This window comes from Myotis daubentonii, chromosome X, assembly GCF_963259705.1.
Source record: "Myotis daubentonii chromosome X, mMyoDau2.1, whole genome shotgun sequence".
In the NCBI taxonomy this organism is placed as follows: Eukaryota; Metazoa; Chordata; class Mammalia; order Chiroptera; family Vespertilionidae; genus Myotis; species Myotis daubentonii.
Window position 1 is genome coordinate 106,189,511 of NC_081861.1, and position 18,434 is coordinate 106,207,944.

The window sequence follows — 18,434 nt, forward strand, 5'->3', positions numbered from 1 at the left end:
TTGCTTTTCATACATTATTTTGGAATTTACACATTTCTTTTATTTCTTTCAGAAAGTGTGGAATTTTACATCCATTTTGTCCTACTGGATTCAAAAAGTCAGCTTTGAGACTGGAAGCTGAAATAATAATGCCCTTGTTTAGAAGTCAATCATAGAGGTTGAATCAATGGGTGGGTAGTTAAAATGAGTATATATTGGGACTACAAGAATGAATATATCTTGCTGGATAATTTTAAGGTAAATGAAAAAAAGTAACCTCAAATAGCTGTATTATTGCCCACAAGCAGATATTATAAAAAAAATGAGTAAAAGGAAACAAGTTGATGCCAAGGATAAGTTTTATTTATGGAAAACAACTTCCGGATACATTCTGGGCTTGTACCCGTTCACCACCAAATGTCTTTAAAAACTTCCATATGCTTAGCTACCATCTAGTCAGACTTTGCCATCCTTACCACTTTTCAAGTTTGTCAAATATCTTCTTGGGACCACATCAACTGGTCTCTCCTCTCTCCTCATCCTTTTTTATTGTTACAGTATTAGAGATGTCCCCCTTTCCCCCTTTACCCACCTCCACCCAGCCCCTGCCTTACCCCAGGCCTTCATCACATATTATTCTATAATCTGATAGCATTTATGCTTGTTTCTCCCTTTTTATAAAGCACTTACTTTACTTGACTCCATGCTCTCCTGTTTTTCTTCCTGCTTATTTATAGCTTTTCACTATCTTTATTGTATCCTCCTCTACCTAACATTTAATGATGGAATGACCTAACACTTAGTCCTGATTTTCTCTATCTACAATCCTTTCTTGGTGAGTTCATTAAATGCAATGATTCCATATACCATCTGTCTACTCATGAGGAGTACAAAATTATTACACGTAGCTCCGATCTTCCCATTGAGTTTTAAATTCTTATATCTGTTGTGACAGAATGCATGGGAGAATGATCAGCCAACACCCTGAGGGAGGAAAGTTTAACCTTTATTTCACAGATCTGCTAGTCCAGAGAAATTCCAGATCCAAAGCCTGAACTGAACTCGTGTGGAGGCTCTGACCTATATATCTCCTCCTGTGGTGGGCCCCTGAGGGTCCCTACAATTCTGCCCAAGTCAGCTGTGGCAGGGCCCTGGGGTTAAGACTTTGCAACTCTGCCCAAGTCAGTCAGAGTGGGGAAGTAAGACTACAATTTTAATCAGATACTGAACTAGGTCGCAAGCCCCCTCCCCATGTTCCTTTTCATTCCCCTCTTGTTCCACAAGCTATTCTTAGCCCTGGGGATTACAAAAGACTCAGGAATTGGGGATAAGGTCAACTACCACTCTAGCTTCTTTCTGCTGAAGGGGGGTGATGAAAAGGGGGGTTCAGTATCCCGAGTATTCACCATCTTCCCCAAGGGGTTCATCGGAGTAGCAAGGGCAGAGAAGTTCTCCTCCCTGTACCAGTCTGAGGTTCTGGCAGCAGTTGTCTGAAGACAGAATAAAACTGTTGGGAAAAAAAACACACCAATAATTATCCAGATAGGAAGGGATAAGAAGATTCAGGTCTGTCAGCTGGATCCACCGTCTTGAAGATGATCTGCAGGGGGTGGTTCAGGTCAGAGGTCCCCTTCCACTCTGGATGCTGATTGTCTAGCTGCTGGGCTGCTTTTATCTGGGAGTGGTGGATCCAGGTGGTTAGTCCTGCAACTTTGAGAGCTGAGAGGGTGGTTAGTATTGACTGGATAAGGTCCCTTCCAGGTTGTCTTAAGGGGTTCCTTTTTCCAATCTTTTACCCAAACCTGGTCCCAAGGTTTGTGAGGGTGCACAGCTGTTCCTAGAGAGATGGGCAATCGATCAGTAACCCATCTGTGGACTTCAAGAATAGTTTTCCAAAATCCTTGTAGCTGTTTCTGAATTTCTAAGTTCCTTATTTTCCCCAAATCTCCCTTTGGCTGAATTAAGGGAGGGGGTCTGCCATATGGAATTTGAAATGGAAAGAACCCTACCCTGGCTCTTGGGGCACAGTGCACCCATAGGAGCACAAGTGGTAAGATATCTGTCCAGGATAAGTTCGTCTCCTGGAATAGCTTAGCCATAGCCTGCAAGAGTCCGGTTCATGTGTTTTACTTTCCTTGAACTCTGGGGCCTGTAGGCTGTATGTAAATTCCACTTAATTCCTAAGGCCTTAGCTACCTGCTATACTGCCTCAGCTATAAAGGCTGGGCCATTATCTGACTCTATGGTTAATGGCATTCTATACTGTGGAATTATGTCCTTAGTGATTTCTCTCACCTTCTCCATGTGGATAGGATATGCCTCAATCGAGCCTGAAAAGGTGCAAACAAAAACTAAAAGATATTTATTTCCTCCTCTAGGCCCTATTTATGTAATGTCTACCTCTAGATCTTCAAAGGGAGCCTGCCCACAGCGCTGAATTCCTATCGGTCCTACAGGACCCTGCCTTGCATTGTTCTGCGCACAGAGGAGGCAGCCCTGAGAGACTGAGGTGCATAAGGAGGGGGAGACAGGCAATTATATAGTATCTGCTTAACAAAAATTCTAGAGTCGTCTTCCTTAAATGACTAAGTTAATGCTGCTGGAGGACTACTCTATGAGCTAACTGTTCTGGAACATAGACCCTATGATCTGGGAATATCCACCAACCTTCCTTCATTCTTTTACCCCCTTCTTTTTGGTCCATTTTTCTTCTTGAGGGGTGTATTTCGTAGGTTCAGGTAATTCAGGAACCAGCATGATCCGCGATGGCGCTGCCCACTCCTTAGCAGCTAGCCTTGCCACTGTGTCTGTTTGACGGTTGCCTTCTGACACTGAATCTTTTCCTTTTTGGTGTCCTCCACAATGGATGACTGCTACTTCCTTGGGGTCCCAGACTACTTCTAGTAACTTCAAGATCCCATTCTGATTTTTTATTCCTTTTCCTCAGGCCATCAGGAGCCCCCTTTCCTTGTATATGGCCCCATGGATATGCAGAGTAGTGAAGGCTTAGCGCAAGTCAGTGTAGCTGTTGGCGCACTTATCCTCACTGAGATTTAAGGCTCTGACTAGGGCCCAAAGTTCTGCCCTCTGCACTGACTAACCTTCAGGCAGGGTCTGTGCCTCTATTATCTCAAAGTTTGATACTACTGTATACCCGGCTCATCTTTTTCCTTCATCTAGGAAGCTACTGCGGTCCGTGAATAATACTAAGTCTGGATTCTGTAGAGGCCTATCTGTTAGATCTGGCTGGCTGGAGTAAACCTCCTCTAGGACTTCTAAACAATCATGCTTAGGGATTGTGTCCCTCTGCGATGGGTAGGAAAGTGACAGGATTAAAACTTCTTATTGCCTCTAATCTTATTTGTGGATTTTCACATAGGAGCCCTTGGTATTGAGTCATTCGAGCATGAGTCATCATATGTTGCCCCTTAGCTTCCATTAGGGTGACAACAGCATGAGGCACTTTAACATTTACGTTCTGTCCCAGAATGAGCTTGTCTACCTCTTTCACTAATTAAGGCCATGGCTGCAAAGGCTCTGAGGCATGGGGGCCACCCAGAGGCAAATGGGTCAATCTGTTTGGAGAGGTAGGCTACTGGCCTTTGCCAAGGTCCCAACTCCTGAGTCAGAACTCCTAGGGCTACCCTGTTGTTCTCGTGAATGAAAAGTTTGAAGTCCCATGTCATATCTGGGAGCCCTAGGGCTGCACCTCGGTGAGCTTTATCTTTATGGTCGCGAAGGCTTTTTCCTGTTCAGAACCCCAGTTAATGGGTGCCTTTTCCTCTCCTTTTAAGGCTTCATAGAGGGGCTTAGCTAGATCTGAGAATCCTGGGATCCAAATTTGACAGAACTCTGCTGCCCCTAGGAATTCCTGAATCTGTTGCCGGGTGCTGAGGACTGGTATGGCACATACTGCCTGTTTTCTTTCAGTCCCTAGTCTTCATTTCCCTTGGGTAATTCAGAAATCCTTCTGACAGATTTGAGCCTTCCTTTTGGACACCCAGTAACCTGTTTCAGTTAAGAATCTAAGAAGGGTTCATGTTTCTTACCAACACTGAGTTCACGTGGAGCTAGCCAGTAGGAGGTCATCTACATATTTGAGTAGAACGCACCCCATGTCCTGTTCTGGAAATTTGGACAAATCTGCTGCTAATTCTCCACTAAAAAAGTTGGGGAGTTCTTGAACTCTTATGGCAGTCTGGTCCAAATGAACTATTCCTTAGCCCCTATGGTTGGTTTTCCCACTCGAAGGCAAACAGGGACTGACTGGAGAGTGCCAGGTGAAGGCAGAAAAAGTCATATTTTAGATCTAGACATGTAAACCATTCCACTTTTGATGGAAGGAGTCTTAGGAGGGTGTATGGATTTAGCAGCACCGAATTCAGGATTATAACAGCCTCATTAATAGCCCACAGGTCGTGTACCGGGTGGTAGTCATTGGTCCCAGGCTTCTTGACAGTAAGAGAGGGGTGTGCCATGGAGGCTGACACTGCTTAAGAAGTCCCCATTGAAGCAGTAATTCTAGGTGGCCCTAGATACCTAGGCATATATTCCTTGGAATTGGATACTGGCAAAGTTTTACAGGCTGTGCTCCAGGCTTCAAGTCAATTAGCACTGGGGCATGGTTCTTAGCCAGACCCAGGGGATTTTCTTCTGCCCAGACCAGCAGGCATTCCTTCTCTAGTTCAGGCTTTAATGGTGAGTCTTTTTACTGGGAGGTATAAAGTCTCCATTCCTCCTCCCTGGGCACTGCTATGGACAGGATCATTGGAGAGGTCTCCTCACCTAAGCGCAGTTGTGCTGAGCCATCTGGGGCAAAGGTGATTTTTGGTCCCATTTTGGCTAAAAGGTCTCTGCCCACTAGAGAGATTGGACAATCTTGCAAGTACAGGGATTCATGAACCACCTGGTGTCTGCCTAACTGACATTGGTGGGGGTGGTAGAATGGTCTGCAGGTGTGGTCCCCAGTAGCTCTGATAATGGTGAGTTCCTGTCCTGAGAGGAGAGCTACTATCTGAGTAACTACCAGGTCCTCTGCCCTTGTATCAACCATAAAGTTCACAGTCTTCCCCCCAATTTTCATTTTGACCATGGGCTCATGGGGGCCCAGTTTGAAGGAGCCCCGTCTGTCCTAGTCTGAGTCACTGCCACCAGTCCAATTCGGTCTGCCTTAGGTGGCTCTGGCTGATATCGACTGAGTGATTTGGATGGCCTTGCCTGCTTCTTCTGGCATCTCAGACACTCATTCTTCCAGTGTCATAATTCTTTACAATAGGCACACTGGTCGCATTTAAGTTGGCTCCTTGCTGTCTCCCTTTCCTGTTCTGGGAGCTAGCTTCTATAACAACCACAGCAATCAGAGTCACTTTCCTTTTTAGTTTATCCTCAGCCTCCTTTTTAGCTGCTTTGTCCTGATTAATGAAAACCTTATTTGCTATTTATTTCTAGTAGCTTGGTTGCATTCTTTCCCACAAAACCTTCAAGCTTCTGTAGCTTTATCCTTATGTCTGGCTGAGCCTGACTAATGGAGGCTGCATTGTCCATAGTTTGATTCTCTGAGGCCTCTGGGTCAAAAGGAGTGTAAACTTGATATGGTTCACAGAGTCTCTCATAAAAGGCTGCTGGACTTTCATCAGGCCTCTGGAAAACCTCAGAGGTTTTGGCCATATTAGTGGGCTCAGAGCCCCTGGAGGAAGGCCAGGCAATATCTCTCTAAACTGGCCCTCTTGCCTTCTGAATTCAGGTTCCATTTGGGTTCCACATCTGGGAGAGCCTCCCTGGCCCATCTGTCTGTCTCTGGTGGGGCCTGGCTCTGGAGACATTTCTGAGCTTCTCAGTGTTAAAAAGCATGAGAAGGAGTTGCTTCCAGTTGACCCATGTGGGCTTATGGGTCTGAAAAATTGACTCCAGAACATCAACTATAGCTTGAGGTTTCTCAGAATAAGCAGGAGTGTGATGATTCCAATTTAAGAGGTCAGTCATAGTGAAAGGCTGCGTACTAAAAGACTGATCCTCCCTTCTTGTGGCATCCCATTTTCTCCAATTATATGAGGACTCCACATTTCTCAGAGAGGCATCTGAAAAGCTAGGAGTGGTTTGGGTCCCTGATCAGCTGATCACAAACACCATCCAACTGGCTCTAGAGCAGTGGTTCTCAACCTCCTGGCCCTTTAAACAGTTCCTCATGTTGTGACCCAACCATAAAATTATTTTCGTTGCTACTTCATAACTGTAATGTTGCTACTGTTATGAATCGTAATGTAAATATCTGATATGCAGGATGGTCTTAGGCGACCCCTGGGAAAGGGTCGTTCGACTGCCAAAGGGGTTGCGAGCCACAGGTTGAGAACTGATGCTCTAGAGGGTCTGGTTGGTGGGAGATAGAAGAGGTGGTGTATCTAAGATTCCCTGGCTAGGCAAAGGGGTACTGGGTACTACTTGAGGCACATATGGAGGTGGTAGAATTGGCAGGGCATCCTCAGGGGTTTCCTGCAGAATAAGAGGCTTATTCTCCTTCTGAGGGGCCTGCCCTTTTTCCTTATATACACAAAACCGAATCCAAAGTGGCTTAAGCTCTGCTATTTCTAGCCACTGGTCAATATAAGGGAACTGTTTGGGATGACTCGGGTCTCCTGTGATAATTCTGTGAACATTCCTGATAGTGGGGACATCCAATGTGCCCTCCGGTGGCCATCCTACCCTAAAAAATGTCCAGTCTATTTCACACATCCTTTTTAACTCCCAGGGAACTAGTTTTAACCCATAGTCCCCAATAAACCCCTTTTTATAATTTCTTAACATACATTCTATGACAGTAGAGTTTGAGGAGGAGCTATTACCCATGTTGCAGGGAGGGACCGGGTTGCCTCCTCTTAAAAAAAAAATAGCTAAATAAAAGAATTAATCAAAATAAGACTTATTTTCTAACTTCACTTGTTCTCGGTGTGGACAGAAAATAGCACTAATCAGATTTCTGCTATCAGTCTCCCTGAGTACATTGACATAAGCTATTTAACCTATGTTTAAGGAGGCAAAATGCAAATAATTTACTCCCAAGTGTGCTTGGTTTAGGGAAGACAGGATTTACAATATGGCTCTTTGATTTAGAGAAGACAGGGTACACAAGATGCCTTGATTTAGGGAAGACATGGTTTACAAGATTTAGGGAAGACAGGATTTCTCCTCAGTTTCCCTATTCTACTTGTCCTGGCTTACTGGCCTGTCATCCATTCAACTTTCTTTCAACATTTCTCTTTACCTTTCTCCATTACACCAAAGCCATACTTTCTTTCCAGTTAGAACTCTTAAGCCTTAATTTTTAGGTGACATGTCATATTTTTAAGAGACACAAACAGAAATTTTACTAGCCAAACAATTTAAACAAACAATAAAGAGACATATTTAAACAATAAAGACAGATAACATTCCCCACTAAAAACTTTGAATCACCACGGAAATGTGGGAGAGGTTTAGAAGGTTTTTTAAAAAACAAAACAGAAACAAACAAACAAAAATAAACACTTTTACACCAGTGCATGCCATATTTACAACACAGAATACCCTGCATTCACCAAATCAGTTTCAATTGCACAGAGATACAGAACAAGTCCCTGAACAAGGGAGTAGAAAATTACCTAGGTGTGCTTCTCCTCTACCTTTTTCAAAGGCAGACCAGACTCAGACCCATAGCCAGTCAAAGTTTCGACTTCCGTCCCAGGAAGTCCCAAAAATATGTTTCCTGCCTCTTTTGGGTTTGCTGGAGCACAGAGTCCACAGTCTGCTGGGTCCCCCGAGTTCAGGAACTGGAGAATGTGCCAGTGGCTTGCCTTCCTTGCGTACCAGAGCCCGAAGTGAGTGCCCCATAGCTCACTTTCGTCAGCAGTGCCCTAAGAACCAGCTCAACTGATGTTTCTCGGCCAACTCACAAAATGTTGTGTCAGAATGTATGGGAGAATGATCAGCCAGCACTCTGAGGGAGGAAAATTTAAACTTTGTTTCGCAGATCTGCTAGTCCAGGGAAATTCCAGATCCAAAGCCTGAACTGAACTTGTGAGGAGGCTCTGACCTATATATCTCCTCCTGTGGTGGGCTCCTGAGGGTCCCTGCAGCTCTGCCTAAGTCAATCTTTGCTGGGCCTTGGGGGCATGCTCTGCAGTTCTGCCCAAGTCAGTCAGAGTGGGGAAGTAAGACTATAGTTTTAACCAGATACTGAACTAGGTTGGAAGCCCCTTCCCCCCATTTTCCTTTTCATAACCACCTACTTAAAAGTTTATTGCAGGTCCTAGGAAGCATCTCAAACTTAACATATCTAATAATAATCTTCACCCATTCCCTAATGTATTCCTCGTCAAAATTCCCCACCTTAGTAAATGACACTACCATTCACCTATTTGATCTTTTAAAACCTGGATATCTACTCTAATAAAAGACAAACATGCACATAGACTGTACCTTCGCTATGCCTTAAGCCACGCCCACCAGCCAATCAGAGCGACTATGTGCAATTAACCCAACCAAGATGGCAGCTGGAAGCCACAGAGCTGGAGCAAACAGGTTGCCCCAGTGATGGAGGAAGGCAAGATTCCCGCCTGCCGCAGCTGGCTCTAAGCTCCACTCAAGGCAACAAGGTTTCAATTATAGAAGATAAATAAACCCCAGACACCTGCTTTCAGCCAGCCATGGCCCCAAAGCTGGAGTGAGCAGGAGGCTTGGGTTGCCCCTGGCGATGGAGGAAGCCAAACTTCCCACCTGCCCTGGCTGGCTCTGGGCTCCACTCAAGGCTACAAAGTTTCAATTATAGAAGGTAAATAAAACCCAGAATAAAAAAAAGAAAAGAAAAAAAGAAGAGGCTGGGAGCTTCTGTCTCTGGGGGGCTTGGCCAACCTGAAAACAGCCCTCAGCCCCTCACCCAGATTTGCCAGGAAACCCAGTGGGGACCCCCCACCCTAAAGGGGGTGTGGCCAGCCTGAAAACAGCCATCAGCCTCTCACCCAGGCTGGCCAAACCTCCATGGGGTGAGGGTCCCCACCTGGGGGGGGGTGTTGACCAGCCTTCAAACAGCCATCAGCACCTCATCCAGGCTGGCCAGGAACCCCAGCTGAGACCCTCATCCTGAAGGGGGTGTGACCAGCATGCGAACACCCATCAGCCCCTCACCCAGGCTGGCCAGGCACCCAAGCGGGACCCCCATGCTGATCCGGGACACACTTCAGGGCAAACCAGCCTGCCCCCACCCGTGCACCAGGCCTCTATCCTACATAATAAAAGGGTAATATGCAAATTGACCCTAACAGTAGAACAACTGGGAATGACTGGTCACTATGACACACACTGACCACCAGGGGGCAGATGCTCAATCCAGGAGCTGCCCCCTGATGGTCAGTGTGCTCCCACAGGGGGAACTCTGCTCAGCCACAAGCCAGGCTGATGGCTTCCAGCACAGCAGTGGTGGTGGGAGCCTCTCCCACCTCCTTAGCAGCACTAAGGATGTCTGACTGCAGTTTAGGTCTGCTCCCTGCTGGTTAGTGGACATACCCTGAGGGCTGCCGGGCTGCCAGAGTAATGTCTGACTGCCAGCTTGGGCTTGATCCCCCAGGGAGCAGGCCTAAGCCAGCAGGTGGACATCCTGCAAGGGGTCCCAGACTGCCAGAGGGCATAGGCCACGCTGAGGGATCCCGCCGAGTTCACAAATTTTTGTGCACTGTGCTTCTAGTAATATATATTTCTCTTTTCCTTAGTAAGACTAATATCACTTACTTCCCAAGTTATCCTGAATCAGCCCACTTTCCTCCAATTCAATCACAACTACTATCTTATGGTCCCAATCACCATCATTTTTCCTGAAAATTCTGCAAGTTACTAAGTAGACTTGCTATCTCTACTCTTCTATGCTTAAAGCATTATAGAAGTTTCCTATTACATTCAGAAAGAAACTAAAACTTCTTTTCCAAGCTTTCAATGCCTATCTGTTTCCCACCTCATCTGTACCACTTCCCCCCATTTCTTTTAAGATCTAGATCAGTGATGGCGAACCTTTTGAGCTCTGCATGTCAGCATTTTGAAAAACTCTAACTTAACTATGGTGTCATGTCACATATAGAAATTTTTTGATATTATAAACCATAGTAAAACAAAGATTTATAGTTTTGATCTTTATTTTATATATTTAAATGCAATTTAACAAAAAAAATGAGTTTGTGTCACCTCTGACATGTGTGTCATAGGTTCGCCATCACTGATCTAGCTAAACTTGCATCCTTTGTGTTTCTCATACATGCCAACATTGTTTTCTTGCAAAGTCATTGCATAGGCTGTTTCCTCTGCTTGGAATGCTCCTCCTCAGATCTTTGCATTACTAGTCCTTCTTGTCATTTGCTTTTTTAACCTTAAATATTATCTCTTTAGAAAAGCTTTCATTGATTTCCATATCTTATGCAATCTCCTGCCCCAACAATTGTCCAGTCATTCTCCAGACCCTGAATGCTATTTTGTTTCTCTTCATAGAATGTATCTTCATCTAAAACTAGAGGCCAGGTGCACAAAAATTTTTGCACTCAGTGGCGGGGTGTCCCTCAGCCCAGCCTGTGACCTCTCGCAGTCTTGGACTCCTCAGGGGATGACCACCTGCTGGCTTAAGCCTGCTCCCCGGGGGACTGGGCCTAAGCTGGCAATCAGACATCCCTCTGGCAGCCTGGCAGCCCTCGGGGGTTGTCCACTTGCCAGCAGGGAGCAAGCCTAAGCTGCAGTCGGGCATCCATAGCGCTGCTGAGGAGGCAGGAGAGGCTCCCACCACCACCGCTGTACAGGCAGCTATCAGCCTGGCTTGTGGCTGGGCAGAGCTCCCCCATGTAGGAGCACACTGACCACCAGAAGGCAGCTCCTGCATTGAGCGTCTGCCCCCTGGTAGTCAGTGTCTGTCATAGTGACCAGTCATTCCCAATCTTTCTGCTGTTAGGGTCAGTTTGCATATTACCCTTTTATTATATAGGATAGAGGCCTGGTGCACGGGTAGGGCCCAACTGGTTTTCCCTGAAGGGTGTCCCAGATCAGGGTGAGGGTCCCGCTGAGGTCCTGGCAAGCCTGGGTGAGTGGCTGATGGGTGTTTGCAGCTGGTCACACCCCCTTTAGGGTGGGGGTCCCCTCTGGGGTTCCTGGCCAGTCTGGGTGAGGGACTGAGGGCTGTTTTCAGGCTGGCCGGCACCTGAAGCTCCCAGCCTCTCCTTTTTTTCTTTCTTTTTTTTATTCTGGGATTTATTTACCTTCTATAATTTAATCTTTGTTGCCATCACTGGAGCTGAGAGCTTGGCTCCTGCTCGCTGCAGCTCTTAGGCCACTGCTGGCTGAAAGCAGGTATCTGGGGTTTGTTTAGCTTCTATAATGGTAACTTTGTTGCTTTCGGAGCTCAGAGCCAGGCCGCGGCAGGTGGGGAACCTTGGCTTCCTCCATCACTGGAGCAAGCAAGCCTCCTGCTTGATTCAGCTGAGTGGCTGCAGGCCACCATCTTGGTTGGGTTAATTTGCGTTTCTCACTGATTAGCCAATGGGAGTCATAGCGAAGGTACGGTCAATTACCATGTTTTTCTATTATTAGATAGGACTAGAGACCCGGTGCATGTAATTTGTGCATGGGTGAGGTCCCCTCGGCCCAGCCTTCATGCTCTCTAATCCGAGACCCCTTGGGTTTGTCTGACTGCCAGGGATTGTGCATAAGCCAGCAGTGGGACATCCCTCTCACAATCCTGGACCACTGGCTCCTAATTGCTCACATGCGTGCCAGCCTGATTGCCCCTCACTGCCTCTGCATGCTGGCCTGATCACCCCTAACTGACCCCCGCCAACAGCCCCTCTGCTGGCCTAGTCGCTCCTCACTGCCCCCCCCATCAACCTAATTGCCCCCAACTGTCCCCCCCTCCGGCCTGGTCACTCCCAACTGCACTCCCCCAGCTGGCCTGGTCACACCTAACTGCTTCCCCACCAGCCTGGTCACCTCTTACTGCCTCCCCTGACAGCTTGGTCACCCCTTTTGCCCCCCTCTGCCAGCCTGGTTGCCCCCAACTGCCACCCTGCCGGCCTGATTGCTCCCACTGCACCCTCACTGGCCTGGTTACCCCATGCACCCTGGTGTTCAGTCGTTTGGTCATCCCTCACTAACCCCCCTGCTGGCATGGTCATCCCTAACCGCTTCCCCCACATCAGCCTGGTCTCCCCCAACTGCCCCACCTACTGGCCTGGTCATCGCTCACCACGCCCCCCCCCACTGGCCTTGTAGCCCCACACAGCTTGCTTGTTAAGTCATTTGGTTGTTCCTCACTAACCCCCTGCCATTCTGGTTGCCCCACACAGCCTGCTTGTTCAGCCGTTTGGTTGTCTCTCACTAATCCCCATGCCAGCCTGGTGGTAGGCAGACATCTTGTGAGGGTGTGAGGGTTAATTTGCATTTTACCTCTTTATTATATAGGATTATATATTCATTTGCTTATTAATTAAATTCACCAATAGGATTCAGGCTACATCCAGGCAATAAAAAGTATGTTTTTGTTTGTTTGTTTTGTTTTATTTTCCTGTATCTCCAGTTCCAAAAATCAGCAACTAGGCTACATTTGGCTGACTAAGAATTTGGTCTCTCTAAATAGCTGCAGATCATAGCACATTGGTAAACTTTCTGACTTCCATTTTTCCAATCATTTCTCCTCCAGCAATATCAGACTAAAATGAACAAGGCATTTGGAAAGGGGAACAAATTATTTATATATTTTAGATATTAACCCCTTATCTTATACTAGGGGCCCGGTGCACGGAATTCGTGCACTGGGTGTGGGGGGGGGGGAGTGTCCCTCAGCCAAGCCTGCCCCCTCTCACATACTGGGAGCCCTCAGGCGTTGACCCCCATCACCCTCCAATCGCAGGATCGGCTCCTTGCCCAGGCCTGACTCCTCTGACAGAGGTGTCAGGCTTGGACAGGGGACCCCCATCTCCCCCCGATCACTGGCTCTGGCCCCCGCCCAGGCCTGAGGCCTCTGGCCCAGGAATCATGCCTGGGCAGGGGACCCCCATCTCCCTCTGATCGCTTGCTCCACCCCCCGCCCAAGCCTGACGCCTCTGACCCAGGCTTCAGGCCTGGGCAAGGGGACCATCATATCCCCCCAATCCCCGGCTCAGCCCCCCACCCAGGCCTGATGCCTCGGCCAGAGGAGTTGACCCTCATCACCCTCCGATCACCAATCACCAGATCGGATCCTTGACCAGGCCTGAGGCCTCCGGCAGAGGTGTCAGGCCTGGGCAGGGGACCCCCAGCTCCCCTCGGTTGCAGGCTCCGCCCCTGCCCAGGCCTAACGCCTCTGGCTGAAGCGCCCGGCCCGGGCAGCGGGGACCCGCAGCTGCAGCAGCCCCGCGATCGTGGGCTTTGCTTTAGGCCCAGGCAAGGGACCCCTAGCTCCCGGGACTGCCAGCTTCGACCGTGTCCAGCTCCCATCGCTGGCTCCACCCCTACTTCCTGCTATCACTGGCCAGGGCAGAAAAGGCGCCTGATTCTCCGATCATGGCTGGGGGGCAGGGCAAAGGTGGCCCCAGGGCCGCCTTTTCCCTGCTCCCCAGCTCTTAGCTCCCTCCTGGGTTTCTGATCACTGTCAGTTGCAGGGGGCTTCTTCCTGCTTTCCCTTTCGCCTCCCTGCATTGTGCCTACATATGCAAATTAACCGCCATCTTGTTGGCAGTTAACTGCCAATCTTAGTTGGCAGTTAACTGCCAATCATAGTTGGCAGTTAATTTGCATATAGCCCTGATTAGCCAATGAAAAGGGTATCGTCGTACGCCAATTACCATTTTTCTCTTTTATTAGATAGGATATGATTTGCAAATAATTTCTTCCAGTTACTAGGTGTGTTTTTTTCATTTTGTTAATTGTTTCTTCTTCTGTAAAACTTTTTTAGTTTGATATAGTCCCACTTATTTATTTTTATTTTGATTGTGTTATCTTTGCTTTTGGTGTTAAATCCAAAAACTCACTACCAAGACCAATGATGTCTCAGAAGCTTACCAGACAAAAGCTATTGCCTATATTTTCTTCTAAGACTATTATGGTTTCATATCTTCAAATTTTTTATCTATTTTGAGTTAATTTTCTGTATAGTATAAGATAACAGTCCAGTTTCATTTTTTAACATGTAGTTGTCCTGTTTCCTCAACACCAGAAAAAACTGTGCTTTCACCTTTGTATTTTCTTGGCTCCTTTGTCAAATATTGATTGAGCATACATATATGGATTTATTTCTAGGCTCTCCATTCTGTTTCATTAATTTACATGTCTGTTTTTAATGCTCTTAATATACTATTTAGATGATTATTGCTTTAGAATATAATTTAAAATCAAGGAGTGTGGTGCTTTCAGCTTTGTTCTCTTAAGATTACTTGGGCTACTTGAGATCTATTATGATTCTATATAAATTGTAAGTTTTCTAGTTATATTTCTATGAAAACGCCATTGGCATTTTTATATGAATGCATTGAATGTGCAGTTTTTCCTGGGTAGTATGGACTGTTTAACAATATTAATTCTTTCAAACCATGAACAAAATCTATATTTGTATTTATTTGTGTCTTCAATTATTTATCAATGTCATAGATTTTAGTGTACAGGTCTTTTAGCTCCTTGGTTAAATTTATTCCTATGTATTTTATCATTTTTTATGTAATTGTAAATAGTTTTTTTTTTAAATTTTCCTTTTCGCTAATTTGTTCTTAGTGTATAAAAATACAACATATTTTGTATCCTGCAACTTTATTGAATGTGATCATTAGTTCTAACAATTTTGGGGGGAGTCTTTAGGGTTTTCTATATATAATATCATGTCATCTGCAAATAGTAACAGTTTTACTTCTTTTCTGATTTAGATGCCTTTCATTACTATTTCTTGCCCAATTGCTCTGGCTAGAATTTCCAATTCTATATTAAATAAAATTGGTGAGAGAAAGCTTATCACCATTAAGTATTATTTTAACTGTGGGTTTGTTATATATGGCCTTTATTATGTTAAGGTACATTTCTATTATACACATTATTGTGAAATATTTTTATTCATAAATTAATGTTGAATTTTGTCAAATCCATTTTCTGGATTTAAAGAGATTATTTTTATCCTTCATTTTGTTAATATGGTGTATCTAATGGATTGATTTACAAATGTTAAACCATCTTTACATCTCTTGAATAAATGCCACCTGATCATAGTGTTTGATCCTTTTATTGTACTGTTGCATTTGGTTTGGTAATTTTTTTAATCTTTATTTTGCAGATTATTACAGATGTTCCTCTTTTTCCCTTCATAGCTCCCCTCCACCCTGTTCCCACCCCATCTCAGGCCCTTTCCCCCCACTGTCCTCGTCCATAGGTGTAAGATCTTTTCTAATCTCTTCCCAAACCATCCACACCCCCTTCTTCCCAAGAATTGTCAGCCCGCTCCCTTTCCACACCCCTAATTCTATTACATTCACCAGTTTATTCGGTTCATCAGATTTTTTATTCATTTTATTTTTAGATTCACTTGTTGATAGATATGTATTTGTTATCACTTTGTTGTTCATAATTTTTTATCTTTACCTTTTTCTTCTTCCTTCTCTTCTTAAAGAATACCCTTCAGCATTTCATATAATACTGATGGTGATGATGAACTCCTTTGATGGTGATGAACTCCTTTAGCTTTTTCTTATCTGTGAAGCTCTTTATCTGACCTTCAATTCTAAATGATAGCTTTGCTGGGTAGAGTATTCTTGGTTGTAGGTTCTTGCTATTCATCACTCTGAATATTTCTTGCCACTCCCTTCTGGTCTGCATAGTTTCTGTTGAGAAATTAGCTGACAGTCATAAGGGTACTCCTTTGTAGGTAACTATCTGTGTTTCACTTGGTGCTTTTAAGATTCTCTCTTTGTCTTTGCCGTTGGCATTTTCATTATGATGTGTCTTGGAATGGTCCTCTTTGGATTCCTCTTGTTTGGGGTTCTCTGCACTTCCTGGACTTGTAAGTCTATTTTTTTTTTTCACCAAGTAGGGGAAGTTTTCTGTCATTATTTCTTCAAATAGGTTTCCAATATCTTGCTCTCTCTCTTCTTCTGGAACCCCCATAATTTGGATGTTGGTACACTTGAAGTTGTCCCAGAGGCTCCTTACACTATATTCATATTTTTTTATTCTTTTTTCACTTTAAGTTTAGTGTTTTTTGCTTCCTCGTATTTCAAATCTTCGACTTGATTCTTGGGATCCTCTGGTCTACTATTGAATATCTGTATATTATTCTTTATTTCAGTCAGTGTATGCTTAATTTCTAACTGGTCCTTTTCTATTTTTTGGCATTCTCACTAAGATCCTTGAAGGTCTCACTAAGTTCCTTGGAGGTTTCTAGAAGATTCTTGAGTAACCTTATAACTGTGTTTTTGAACTCTTTATCCAGTATTTTGTTTTATTCCATTTCTTTCATTTGTGACATGTTTCTTTGTCTCCACATTTTGGCTGCTTCCCTGTGTTTGTTTCTATGTACTGGGTAGCTGCTAGGTCTCCTTGAGTTGATAGAGTGGCCTGTGTAGTAGGTGTCCTATAGGGTCCAATGGCTAAGCCTCCCCAATCACTTGAGGTGGACACTCTTGGTGCACCCTTTTGTGGGCTGTGTGCACAGTCTTGTTGTAGTTAAGCCTTGATTGCTTTTGGTATCACTGGGAGGAATTGACCTCCAGGCCACTTGGCTGTGAGGACCAGCCTTGTCTACAATGGAAGAGCTGCTGTGAAGGAGACAAACTTATGTAGCAGGACTTGCTTCAGTGGGGCTTTGGTGCTCACTGAGTCTGCCCCTTGAGTGTGTCACTTATGGATGTGAAGAGTTGTGATCTGGTATGGTCTCATATTGACCACTGGGCACTCTGACTCTTGGATCTCCAAGGAGTTGCAAAGTCAGCCACTGCCTGGGACCACCCAGCAGGAGCTACAGAGAGATCTGTGGATTCCTCCTCTTTGTTTGTGGTTTGGAAGTGCCCAGATGAGGCCCAGCTGTGAAGCAAGGCAGGCTGCTGTTGCTGGCCTTGGGCCTTCTTTTAATAGGTTTGGGGCTCCCTGACCCAGCTGCTGCCTATTTGACAGGTTTTAGGCTGAGAAAGGACAGGCCAGTCATATGCAAAAGCCACTACACACAGCTTGGGTGGGGTTGTAAATTGGATGGGTGAGGTCTAAGGGAATCACCAGAGCGAAGCAAACAGCAGTGGCTGTCAGTCAGCCTTGCACTGGAGAGGTCCCAGCACAGGAACAATGATTGCTGTGAGGACCTTTGTCTGAAAGAAAGCCACCCTCGTGTTCCTGCCCCAGTGTCAGATAGTCCAGTTTCTTCCCATATGTCTCTGAGTCCCCCAGAGCCTCACCCAGAACTGGAGTTGAGCAAGTGGGAGCTTGTATCTTCCTCCTGATTAAAAAAGCAGCTCACGCAGGTGCCAGCCCTTTCTGCGCCCCTGCACCTCCTACCAGTCTCATTGCACTTTTTTCATCTCTCTGGTTGTAGTACTTCCACTCAGCCAGCTTTCCTGTGGTTCTGGATGATAGCTGTTCTGTCTTTTAGTTGTAATTTTGATGTGGTTGTGAGAGGCAGCAAGTATAGGTGTTTACCTATGCCACCATCTTGGTTATCCCTGGTTTGATAATATTTTATTGAGGATTTTTATGTCTATGTTTATCAGGTATATTGGCCTATGATTTTTTTGTGTGGTGTCTTTTTCTGATTTTCTTATCAGGTTAATGTTGGCCTCATGATATGAGTTTAGAAGTGTTCTCTCTTCTTCAATATGTTGTAAGAGTTTGAGAAAGATTAGTAGTAATTTTTGTTTGCTAGAATTATGGGCTCTCTATTCTGTTCTATTAATTTTAAAGTATATGACAGCCCTGTTTTCCTGGACTTTTGATTGTTGGGTGGTTTTTTGTTACTAATTCAATTTACTTACTAGTAATCAGCTTGTTCAGATTTTTTATATTTTCACAATTCAGTCTTGCTGTGTTGTATGTTTCTAAGATTTTCTACTTCTTCCAGGATGTGCAATTTGTTTTTGTGTAATTGTTCATAGTTGTCTTATCATCTTTGTATTTCTGTTGCATCAGTTGTAACATTTTCTTTTTTATTCCTATTTTTATTTGTTTCATTTCTTCCTTTTTTGGACTGTCTAGCCCGGTGGTTGTCAACTTGTTGGTCGCGAACAATGATAATACATCCTGCATATCAGATATTTACATTATAATTCATAACAGTAGCAAAATTACAGTTATGAAGTAGCAATGAAAATAATGTTATGGCTGGGGCTCACCACAACATGAGGAACTGTATTAAAGGGTCGTGGCATTAGGAAGGTTGAGAACCACTGGTAGCCAAAGCTGTACAGTTTTTATTTTTTCAATGTAGTTTTATTGATTCTTCCTATTGCCTTTTAGTCTCT

The 18,434-nt window shown here is 45.0% G+C and overlaps 1 protein-coding gene across 1 annotated transcript in view; it reads left to right on the top strand.

The window, feature by feature from the left end:
* CYLC1 (cylicin 1) overlaps positions 1 to 1,473 on the top strand; it is a 123,885-nt gene extending 122,412 nt beyond the window's left edge. The window contains exon 5 of the mRNA XM_059679766.1: positions 1,264 to 1,473. Coding sequence (XP_059535749.1) covers positions 1,264 to 1,473 — 210 coding nt within the window. The remainder of the gene's footprint in view (positions 1 to 1,263) is intronic.
* The last annotated feature ends 16,961 nt before the right edge of the window (positions 1,474 to 18,434 follow it).